This window comes from Camelina sativa, chromosome 2 (assembly GCF_000633955.1).
Source record: "Camelina sativa cultivar DH55 chromosome 2, Cs, whole genome shotgun sequence".
Classification (NCBI taxonomy): Eukaryota; Viridiplantae; Streptophyta; class Magnoliopsida; order Brassicales; family Brassicaceae; genus Camelina; species Camelina sativa.
The window spans coordinates 28008753-28021426 of record NC_025686.1 but is presented as its reverse complement, the minus strand read 5'-3'; the positions used below and the strand labels follow the sequence as shown (position 1 = coordinate 28021426).

Sequence of the window (12674 nt, the reverse complement as noted above, 5' to 3'; positions counted from 1 at the left end):
GCATATTATTTTCTCCAGTTAACCTTTTTTTTATTGTTCCTAACAAGCTTTAGAAACTGTAACTAGACGAGGTATATATACTTAACATTTCTTAGAACAACTATACCAAGTTATAACTTATAACTAAATCATTGATGAATATTTTATCATTAAAAATTCACATGTGTACTGACAACCAAGTCATCACTGATTTCTTGTTTGGTTTTTTTGACTTATCTTGTACTTTCCGATATTTACTCGTCTTGATAATAATTTTGTCGTCTTAATTTGATGTTTTTCATGCATCCTCTGTCAATCTGTCATATTGCAGTTTTTGATAAACTTGCATTATTATCGTCAGATTTGATTTGGTGCGTACATATCAATGATTTAATAATGCTTTTTTTTTTAAATGATCACATCTGAGTCCCTGTGTTTGTAACATGGTGTGATATATTATGTCCACGCACAAGTACAAGCAAGACATACCAACCATATTGTTTTTCGCATACATATTATAATTTTTTGTTACACAAACTATATATTTATTAGTTTATTTTTTTGTAAAACTCACACAAACTGTATTTATCTGTATATCATTACGTTATTTGGTAAAAGAAATTGAACACATTCTCATCTATTGTGACATCGTTGTGGATAAACAATCCATTTATCATGTCTCGAAGAAGATTTCGTCCATGGTCTTTAATCTGAAATGCTTCATAACTTCATTTTTTTTGGTTTAACAATTACTTCCTTTTCTTGATTTTCCACCTTCGTTTTGGATGACAAATCGTCACTTCGTCATCATCTGGTATATTCTTTACAAGTGCTGTATTCAATATTTAACAGACAAATGATTATAATTTTTTCTTTCGACGAGGCAACAACAATCTACTGTAGTAAAAGATACTGAATCTTATTCAATGAAAAGTATTTCATAATGCATAAATAGGAATGAAGAGTGATTTAAAAGGGAATTCGATTCTATATATTTCAAAGCCACACTCACAACTAGTCAACTACAGTACAAAAGAAAATTGGAAAGGACGATAACAAAAATTATTTATTGAAATGTTTTTTTTTTTACTTTATAGTCTTTATTTGAAAGTTCTTAAAGGCAAAGTTTGGCCAATAATGTCTAAATGCTTTTGAGTTTTGAAGCCATAAAAGTGCCTCTGATCGTTTACCAAACAAAAAAGTGTCTCTAATCATTTACCAAACAAAAAATGCCTCTCTAATCAAACAACAGGCAGGTGAACCTAAAAAAAAAAATCAAATAACAGTCCCTTTTTCATTCTTGTTCCCTTTTTTGTAAACATTTATTTTAGTTTTTTTTTCCTTTTCATAATCTATTTTTCAAACTAAAATTTTTACCATCAATATTTCAATACAACAATAAAAAATTAATAGTTTTTATAATCATGCATTTTGAAAGACCAAACTCGAATGTTGTTACTGTGATTTTATTCATATTTTGGTCGACATTTGTTTTTTCATACACAACATACAGTTTCTGTTTCAGTTTGTTTGCTAAAAAAAAGAGTTTCGATTTATTTTTCATATGATGTTGGGCCAGAAATAGCCCATATAAGGAAAAGCAAAGGGCTTTAGAGGCCTGGTGGCTGGTGAGTGGGTGACAAACTGACAAATAAAAACGGTCTGTAGGAGGAGTTAATTCTCTAAAATGGAAATGGCAATTTCCTTTTATATTATATATATTTTATAAATAGGTAAAAATATATCTGTAACATAAATTATATATTAGTCTGGTTTTGTGAGGTTTAAACATTGATACTTTTTTTTTCATGCACTTTGTGAACATTTCGTAGGTGCTGACTGCTGAGTAGCTGTGTGTTTTGGGAGCTTTGACAAAATGAACTTTATGATTTACGTCAGCTAATTTTGATTGATAAACATTACAGTAACCACTAAGCATTATTATACTGTTAAGTCCGTAACAGATCTGAGATCCGGATTTCCGAAAAATATTTAAGTAATTGATTTTAAAGTCGTACTCACCCAATAAGATAACACATTTAAAATAAAAAGAAAAAACCAAGAACACATGATTTTACACAGTTCTGAATTCTTAAGAAGTAACAACAATCAGATCTGGAGAAGACCTATATATATATATAAATAAAAGCCTCAAAAGAGTGATGAACCATGTGAATTTTTGTTTGTAAAGAAAAAATTAATGTAATGATTTTATTAAGCTATTATTACTTACATAACATATTCCAACCTCAACAACAGCAACACGAAAAGTTACAGTGTCAACAGCTCATTTAAAGTCCGCCGTAAATAAAAATTTACCATTCTCCCCCGATCGATCAAACAAACAATTCAAATAACGAACATCAATCAAATTAACACCGACACTATTGATATAAAAATGGTTTATACGATCATGTAAAAATAATAATGAGATCCTAAGCCAAAACGACGGCGTAAACAACTGCAGCAAAAGCGGTACCAACGACGAAAGCTTTGTTGGAGAAAGCAGCGTTGGGCGGAGGAGCGGCAGCGTCAGAAGGGGTCGGGGCGAGATCTCCGGGACTAACTCCGGGACCTTCTGGTGCAGGTGGAGAAGCTGTGGGGACATCAGACGCAGAAGGAGCAGTAGACGGAGGAGTAGCGGTTGGTGCAGGAGTCGCGGCAGGTGGAGGAGTTGTGGCTGGAGAGGGAGTTGCTGCCGGTGGTGGTGTAGCGACGGGAGGAGGTGTAGAAGTGACGGTGGTTGTGGGAGTAGGAGCTGGAGCTTGAGCTAAACATGAGGTAGCGAAGAGAGCAACGATGAAGAAAGCTTCGATGATCTTCGAATTCATCTTTTCTTCTCTCTATAGATTGTTTCACTCTGTGCTTTGTGATTAGGGGAGGGAGAAGACAGAGAGAGTGAAGCAGAGTGGTTAAGGTGAGGAATGACGATGGAGGAGCTATATATAGACTTAGCGAGAGAGGTTTAGAACAATAATAGTATACAATAATAAGTATCCAATTAAGTATCTTGTGGAATAGGAAAATAATTATGCGGAAATTATTGGTATCATGACTACTATCTGTTATCTAGTATACTAGTATGTATTAAAATAAAAGGGGATTGTTGATTTGTATTTAAATAGAGTTTTAAAAACTTTAAATGTATGTAGATATCGTTTTTATTATATCAAGATTTTGTTTAACTTTGTTAAAGTTTATATTTATTATTTTTGTGATTTGTAAAAAATCATTTAGAATTTTAGCAAATTTGGGTTATTGGAAATAAATTTTTTTGTGTTATTCAATTAAAACAAAAAAATCTAGGATTGTTTATGAATTCATATATAATGTTATTGGTTCATGATTTTATACATTTTCTTTACAAAATAAAGTCATGAAAATATCACAAAAATACATAGATTGTTTAGAGAACTTTACATTATTTTATAAAACTAATCAACAAAACTTTAGAATACTCTTTAGCAATCTTTAAAAATCTTTTATTTATTCATTTTTGATGATTTTGTTTTAGATTATCAAAGAAAAATATATATTAGTGAAAAAGAGCAAAAAATGTTGAGGTGTAGAAATTAGCACAAAAATATTTGATCAGTATGTACCTTGTTAACGAATTGTAATTTTATTGTGGAAATTAAAAAGATAATACGTTTTCAAAATTAAAAAAAAAAAATAGATAAACCTATCATTCGTCAGCATATAATTGAGTTGCAGCACTATCTAATGCAGTTTTGTAGGAATAACATTGGATGATTCTATAGTATATGTTTTTGTATACTATTTTTAAAGATATATAGGAACATGGGGAAATAAATGTTGATTCCAAAGTCGTCTCCAATGGTTTAAGATAGACTGGAAAAACCGTTGGTTTACCTCGGTTAAATTGAAAGAAACACCAAATCATATCATGTTTGTCAATAATTGGACAGAGAAAGAAACATATACAACTATGCATTGAAGAAATATCATGTTTGTCTACTCGATCCACCCACCGGTAATATAGTTTTTTTTTAATGACATAACAATGATCTATACGAACCTTAATTACAAAAATACAGATCTATCAAACAAAAGGACTATGTCGTTATTATCGTATATCCCATGTGCGTAGCAGATCATCTGGATTATTTTTGATTACTGATAAGGGATATGGTTGTAATTGTGTGCTTGTTTATTACCGTTGGATATTGCTGTTTTTGTCTTAATCATTTTCTTTTGTCGACTTATATAATCTCTTTCTTGTTTTTATTGCTTGTAACCAAGAGTTATAATAGTAATGAGATATTGGTTTAGGATGAGATATTGGTTCTGTATTGGTTTTTTAGGATGAGATATTGAGTCAGGGCTTTGTATTTTTGTTGCAAACCATAGGTTAAGTTGACTTGGCTGAAGTCTTGGAGCAGGTTACTTTTTTGATTTCTCAAAAATGCACCTTTTGATACTATTGCCTCGTCAATCTTGAATCTGCCTTTGCCTTACCATTAGTGAAATAGAATCGGTCCTCATACATGTCCTTAAGATAATTGTAAGACAAGGAAATACATATATGGTATAGTTCTAGGAGTGTTCATAGAATGCTATTGTGAATCAGTTGGTTTGGTCTGTGTGTAGTGTGGTTGTTTTGTTGTTGTTCTTCTTGTTGTACATCAAGGCTGATGTATAGCTAATTACAGTAGTTCCTTAGGCAACAAGTGCAAAAAACAGAGTTTGAATTTGGGGGACCAAAAACCATGGGACAGCAATGCTCATAGTAAAAATAAGAAATTTTCAAAATAATAATATTAAATTTAGGGGACCAAAAACCATGTGACATCAATACCCATGATCTAAGGTATATGGTTGTATTGTGTGCTTGTTTGTTACCGTTGGATATTGCTGTTTTTGTCTTAATCATTTTCTTTTGTCCACTTATAATCTCTTTCTTGTTTTTATTGCTTGTAACCAAGAGTTGGAGATAGCTGTCAGAGAAATTTAAAATAGTTGAATTTAAAAAAAAAAATTACTATTATAACAAATAAAACGGGCATAAAAAAATATGATACACATAACTGGAGAAGACAGTTGATAGCCTGTAAAGGTCATTTTATAGTGAATCCAGAACGTTCGTATTTTATTATTAGAAATGAACTGAATTATATATGGTTGGCAATTTTATGAAGGCCATATGATGCGAAACCTAACCGACGATTATACATTATACCTACAACTCGTGTGTGATGATGATGAATCCACTGATTAATACAGTAATTTCTAACCAAAGTCTTGACAATATTTAAGATATTTTACATCAAACTTTATTTTCATTAATTAAGTATTGATTGATATTGATTAAAAATGAACTGAATTATACAGTAGTTGGCAATTTTATGAGGCCATATGATGTGAAACCTTACCGACGATTATACATTATACCTACAATTTATGTGTAATGAATCCCCTGATTAAATCCCTAACCAAAAGAGTCTTGACAATATATTAAAATATATTACATCCAACTTTATTTTCATTAATTTGAACACCAGTACAAAAAGCATTACAGCTTGTTCCAGATAATAACGACAAGTTTCTTTAATTATGCACTCTTAACTTGTTTTGTTACTCTCTAATTAATTATCATCTTGCAACTAAATTATTTTGCACCAAAGGAATTATATAGACAAATAAATACTACGCCGGGCCGATTCAATCACATATACTAATGATTTCAAAGGGCTCTTATTTACGGGCCGATGGGCTTATGGGCCTTACACAAAGTTAGGAAGAAAAAAAAAGGAGTTACAACAAACTCTTTAATATGCTCGGGGACAAGGATAAGTCGAAACCTGACAAAGAGAGGTTAGTGCTTGTCCGATGTTAGGACGCTCGTGTTCTTGTTTCCAAACAGTCGGTGGACTCCGAACGGGATTACGGTTAAAGATAACGGCGATGACGCCGGAAAGTCACCGGAAACCGAAGAACCCTAGAATCCTATGTCTCCACGGGTTCAGAACCAGCGGTCGGATTCTCCGTGCGATTATTACAGATAAATGGCCGGACACAATTCTCCGGAATCTCGATCTTGATTTCCTTGACGCTCCTTTTCCGGCCACCGGAAAATCAGACGTCGAACGTCTCTTTGATCCACCGTATTACGAGTGGTACCAGGCTAAAAAGGTCCGTTGCAACAAAACTTTAATATTCAATATTGATCATTGATGATACTGTCAAGAGTAAAAAGGTCTAATTTTTGTAAACGTAACTTTTGATTTGAGTGAGTGAGTGACTCAAGTGTGTTTGCATGTATGTAGGGATTTAAGGAATACAGGAATTTTGAAGAGTGTTTGGCTTATATAGAGGACTACATGATAAAGAATGGTCCTTTTGATGGTCTTCTTGGTTTTTCTCAGGTTTGTTTGATTTGATAAAGATATGATGAGCAGGATCGTGGACCGTTGATTCTTGATTCATTGTGTCGTTATGTTCAATTTCTTGTAGGGAGCTTTTCTAACTGCGGCTCTGCCCGGAATGCAGGAACAGGTACATAAGCAATCAGAATCCAGGTTCTTGATGAGATTTTAAAGAATGTGCAAAATATTTATCCAACACTTTCTGTTTTGTTTTGTCTAAGTGTTTGATTCTAAAACCGTTGGTAGGGAATGTTGAGTTGAATCTGAAATATGATATGAATAGCTGAGTAAGTGTTACGTGTTGTTAACTGTTTATAGGGAACGGCTCTAACTAAGGTGCCAAAAGTCAAGTTTTTAGTGATAATATCCGGAGCAAAAATTCCAGGGTTGATCTTTGGGGTGCCTAAAGCTGCTGTTAATGCATTCTCATCTCCAGTTCGTTGCCCTTCACTCCACTTTATTGGTAAACCGTAACAACGTCTCTGCACATGTTCTTGACTCGATGTTCTGGTTGTTTTGTAATCTACACTGATCAATGCCAATCTATTGTCTAGTTTCATTGAAGCTTACGTTATTAGTTTGGCTTTAATATAGCCAAGATTGGCATGGGAATGTTTAGATTGAATCTAATGTGTGTAGTACTACATGTTACCGTTAAAGCTTCTCTGCTACAACATTTTGATTCAAGGACCATATATGAGATTGGAGATATCTATCTTGTCTATATTGATTTTGGAAACTTCATTCTGTTATCTGTTTTTTTTTTGCAGGTGAGAGGGATTTCCTGAAGACAGCAGGTGAAGCTCTTATACAATCATTTGTAGAGCCAGTGGTGATCCGTCATCAAAGTGCACACACGATACCGAAACTTGGTTAGTAAGAGAAAAAAAAGCTGATCATTGCTAACTTCTTGTTACATTTAAAGCTCTGTTTTTTTATAGAAGAGTGAAGAAGAAATCTACAATGGAAGTATATAAAGGATCTGTCTCTTTTTGTTTTGATCTTCATATGTGCTTATCTTTGTCTTCTGCAGATACTAAAGCTAAGGAGACGGTGTTGAGCTTCTTCCAGAGGATTAGGCAGATACTTTCTGATGACTCAGGTCCTGTAAGAAGCTTGATGTGATAGAGAGCTGCTCAAATCAGTTTCTTTTAGACTAGAAAATGATCTTGAAATTATATATTTGTGAGATGTGATTAATTCTTCTGGATTTGTCTGTCCGGTTTAGTCTTTAATCCAGGGATACAATTCAATAAACGTAAATGATTAAATATTCTAACCAAAATGGATGTGCCCATTATACTTATACATGTGGTGTATTTAGAGAGAGCAAGCCAAAGATGGTCAAATGTTTTTGTATATAAATAAAGCAGCCAATATTTGTTACAAATATATTACATTCACATTAACAAAATATATAATGGTCTGTCCCTGAAACTTAAAATTGTTTGGAAAAAATCTACATTTTATGTGAAGGCTAATCGTTTTTACTTTCTTTACTCTCTTTTTTTTGGGGTTATAGAGAATAAAAATGATGGGTATACAGTATATATCTAACAACAAAAAAATGATGGGAGGAAAAAAAGAAAAGAATGGAGGTGCACTAAAGAAGATGAGTTAAATAATTGTCCTTTTGAGATATAGTAGAATTTATGGTCAAATGGATTCTCATGATAATCTACGAGTTCCACTTGTAACAAAAGTTTTACTTCTTTTTCAATCTACCCCTTATACCCTATTAACTTAGCCTTGTCGGTTGCTTTTTAGTCTTTTATATTTGTTTTGGTTTCATTTACTTTAAAAACTTTAGTTTTCTTCTTGTATGATACAGTATTATTTGATTGAACATGTCGAGTTACAAATCCTATGATTACCCCCCCATTTCAAAATTATAGTTTAGGCTATACATAGATAATAAACAGTAGACGTCGACATGGGTTGTGAAATATCAGACTTATATACATACAATCATCATAACTATTCTCACGCTTGCAAAGCTTTTTAACTGTTTAGTTTCTTTACTTTCATTATCATCATGTACATTCTAATTTCAGTAATTAATTTGATTATACCTCGTTTGGTTTAATTAGCCAGTTTTTTTTTGTTTTCTGTACGTATGTTTTCCCTACTCGTACATAACAATCCACGATTTGTTTATTGCATTGCATACAATGTTGTGATGATCAAATAGCTAGTTTGTGATGATCAAATATGCACATATAACATCATATGCGATAAATAAATATCAACGAGAGTCTATCACACTGACTTAGCAAATTTATTAGCTCACTAATTCTGCCAGGTATAAAAAAAAAAACTGTTGAATAGTTTTACAATCCTTTTTATATATACACGCGAATTATGTACTCCTTGTGTGATATATGTTATGAATTCTTATTACATTATCTTTTCAGATTTTCTAAGATGAAATCATATACTAGTACATATATTCATTCATGATCATGGATGGGGTTATACAGGAATTGAGAAATTTAGAAAACGAATAAATGAACGGAGACAAATACTCTGAATGTCTCCACGTAGGAAAGCGGTTTCCCGCCAGCTGACAAGTACACGTCAGCACGTCATCTCAAACGTCTTTCAGTATCCATTATACAATTACAACACCTTCACTCATCTATAGTATGATATGTTAGTCGGTGTTTCGTATTTTTCAACTTTTCTCTTCTCCCTAACATATAACTTTACTTTTTTTTCGTGTCAAATGTGTTAATTTTAACTGTCAAATAGAGTTAGTAGGATTATTCACTCTTAATACATAGGTTTACTCTGTACTTTGAAATTTGAGCGCTAGAAAACATTCGCATTTATTATCGATGCGACACAAATTTTAACTTTTACTTGTAGTTGTAGGAGTATTATTATTCTGAACGAACGGTCAGCTGTGTATTATTTTAAACCACCACAACTTTGTTAACTTACGTATATAGTATTATTTTAAGTTTTCCAACATTTTTGATTGTTCTATTGAGTTTGGATCAAATACTTATAATGAGTGCGAATGTTGGTTTCCTTCTCGAGTTTTCCCTTGACGACAATATTTACTGCAGTGACGTCGTTATTGTCTTTTGATAAATAAAACTACGACGTCCATAAAAATTTCCAGATGTTTTACAATTAACTTACGTTTAGTTCATCATGCAATTTCGTGTTGACAAGACAAATGGTGACCCTTACTCTGGATCAATGAAAAGACTAGTCATTAAAGATAACTTCTATGAATATTATTAGTGTTGGTAAGGTTTGAATTAACATCATAGATAAATCAGTCGCCGTAGATCTAACGTCAGCACAAGTTAATCGGACGGATATGGGCTGACAAATGATAATCTCATAGACTCATACGTTTCTACAACTTATCTACATATGTATTTATTGCAGAAAGTGTATTAAACTCGTTTTATTTGACGACACAAAATAAAACAAAGTTTTTTTTATTTATAGTTATTTATTTATATAGTAATTCTGAAAAGTTGACAAAAAAATTCAGGCCTTGAAATTATTAAGGGCATTACTGATTTTGATGTGATTAGACTGCCCATCACTTTATTGCAGAAAAATATTAATGCATATATTTATGCTATTGGCATATGGACAAAAATAATTATCGCGTTTTATTTTGATTCTATCCTCCTTTTTTAGTTTCCCAAAAAGTTATCTCTAATACCATATCCCCCTCTCTTTATTTTTAAAATCCTTCACTAATAAACTTTTTTGTATTGCATGTCCAAAAAATAAACAAAAAGCTTATTTTCATTTTTCAAAACTCGTTAAATAACGTCACCATTGTTTGTACGACGAGAGCCCTAGAAGAAGTAAACCTGAATAGACAAAAATGTTTAATTTTTATACTACAACCATTTTAATACCAGATTACAAAATTTTATTTTTTGAGTGTGCCAAATTATTTTATAAAATGTTAGTTTTATAATTTTCTGTAAATTAATCATATTTAGTAATGAACCAATAAAATAAATCAGTAGAGTAGAACATTTCTAACAAACTCAGATCAATAATTTGTTTTTTGAGATTGTAAACATATGATTAAAATATATATATATATATATGATGAATAGTTGACAACAACAAATCATGGTTAGAGCGGTCCAACCAAATTGAATAAGATAACACCTCCTGATTAATCATATATATAAAAGTAGAGTTTAAGTCTCTCCTTATTGGTCCACTTGGCAATGCAATTTTAACAAAAAAAAAATTTATATTAAAACACAAATTTAAAACAATTAATTTTCACATTTAACTCATATAATATAAAACTGAAATCTTTATAGCTTCTCCCTATAAATTATGCATTAACTTTATTTCTCCACTAAGTTGTAATCAATTGTATTAAAACAAAACAATAAATTAAAATTGTAACTCTCTTTTTTCTAAATATAATTTTTCATCATTTCTCTTCCTATAAATACTCATTATCTTATTCTCTTAGTCTATTACTATTTTATTCTCTCATCTTCTTCCACTACTCTCAAATCTCTTTTTTTTTTGTTTTGTTTTGTTTTGTTTTGTATTTTTTTGTTATTGTTGTTGTATGGGTTATAAAAAATCAAATCAAATATCATTGTAAAAGCTTAGTTTTAGAGTTTGTATGATATGTATATCTTATATATTTATTTTAATCTTTTAAAATGTTTATCTCCATTTTCTATTTTATATTAACATCTTATAAGTCATTATTTTCATACTTCCTTACAATATTCACCACACAATAAGATCATAAAGTTGAAATGATCCATATGTAATTATCTATTATGTCTCTGGTTATCTCACATATTCATGTATCATTTTTAATAATTTATAAAGATCAATATAATATTTAAAGATCAATATAATTATCCATTTATCCATTTATAAAGACTATTTTGTTTTGTGATCCAATTGTTAAATCTGCAGAGATCAATATAATATATATATATATTTTTTTTTTATGATTTGAGGTTTTTGAAAACAAAAAGAACATAATTAAACAATTGGTTTTTTGTGTCTTTAATCAAAATAAAAAAAGATCCAAAAAACAAAACATATTCAACTGGAACTTAAATATAAAAATAAAATATAATTTTAAAAATATCATTTCACTAAATTCTCTAAAGATGAAACCATTAGTATGAAATCTAGCACTATAAATTAAATTGATGAGAGAAAACCAAAAAAATATAAGTTATCCTTGGGATTTTAAAAATTATTGAGATTGAAGAATTCATATAATTTTATAAGAAAACTAATTTAGTTTGTCACTTAAAAAGTAATATTTTTTATTTTGAAATATTATGTGTAAGTGTTGAGTTTATATCAACAAACAACCAAATCATGTGAATTTTGATTCAGCCACTTGGTATTCCTTTTATTTTAGGTTATAAAAAATTAAAATATTTATTTATAATTAAAGACATGTAACTCCATTTAACTCAAATGTAACTCCTATCCAATAATTGTACATTAATTCATTCCTCCTACTAACTTATTATCTTTCAAGAGAAATTATTTTTGGTTAAATTTTAATATTTTTTATTTATTTTGGTTGGCTAAACTTATATTCATATTTTGGTTGGCTAAATTAATATATTTCTCATGTAAAATTATTGTTTATAATATATTTCTCATTTCAAAGTTTAAAGCAATATATCATATATATAAAAGTAAGGTTTTGGTCTCTCCTTATTGGTTGATTTTCATTTAATGTTTTCTAATTTTTTTTTTTTTTTTTATTTGCTTTCTAATTGCTTTAAATAATATTTAAGATCCAATAAACACAATACATTTAACTCACACATTAAAATAAAATTATAACTGAAAATAAATTAAATTATGCATTAATCATATTCTACCACTCAATTCTATTCAAACACAATAAATTACTATTGTAACTCCATAGTTCTAAATGTAACTTCCATCATTTTTTATCATATAAATAAGCATTCTCTCAATCTATCATTCTCTCATACTGACATTCTTTTACTATCTCATTTTCACATTCTCTCATTCTCTTCTACAATTCCTCAAATCATTTTTCGTTTTTTTGTTATTTTTGATTTCTTATTTTTGTTGTATGGGTTGTAAAAAAAAAAAGAAATATCATTGTAAATTGTTAATGCTAAATTTTAATTTTAGAGACTACATGATATATATTTTACATTGTTCTTATTTTAAAAGGTTTATCTCCTTTATCGAATTTGGATTATTATCTTATAAGTAATCATTCTCTCTTCCTCTCCCACCAATATCAAATGTTGTTATATCTCATATGTGTTGTAAGAGTTTGATTCT

General features: G+C 30.2%; 2 protein-coding genes across 2 annotated transcripts; one reads left to right on the top strand and one right to left on the bottom strand.

Moving 5' to 3' along the window:
• On the bottom strand, positions 2174–2951 carry LOC104743785 (classical arabinogalactan protein 7-like). Its single transcript, XM_010464833.2, has one exon. It carries the CDS (start codon positions 2808–2810, stop codon positions 2415–2417), a length of 396 nt encoding a protein of 131 aa, XP_010463135.1. The 5' UTR covers positions 2811–2951; the 3' UTR covers positions 2174–2414.
• Positions 5739–7671, top strand: LOC104743777 (esterase C25G4.2-like). Its single transcript, XM_010464827.2, is given in 7 exon segments — positions 5739–5809; positions 5812–6132; positions 6267–6365; positions 6454–6495; positions 6684–6828; positions 7136–7237; positions 7399–7671. Coding segments are annotated over 7 exon segments (837 nt in total). The 5' UTR covers positions 5739–5773; the 3' UTR covers positions 7491–7671.

What these genes read in the sequence shown, in the direction of transcription:
- LOC104743785 (XM_010464833.2), bottom strand. Translation starts at nt 2,810, where the DNA reads ATGAATTCGAAGATCATCGAAGCTTTCTTCATCGTTGCTCTCTTCGCT.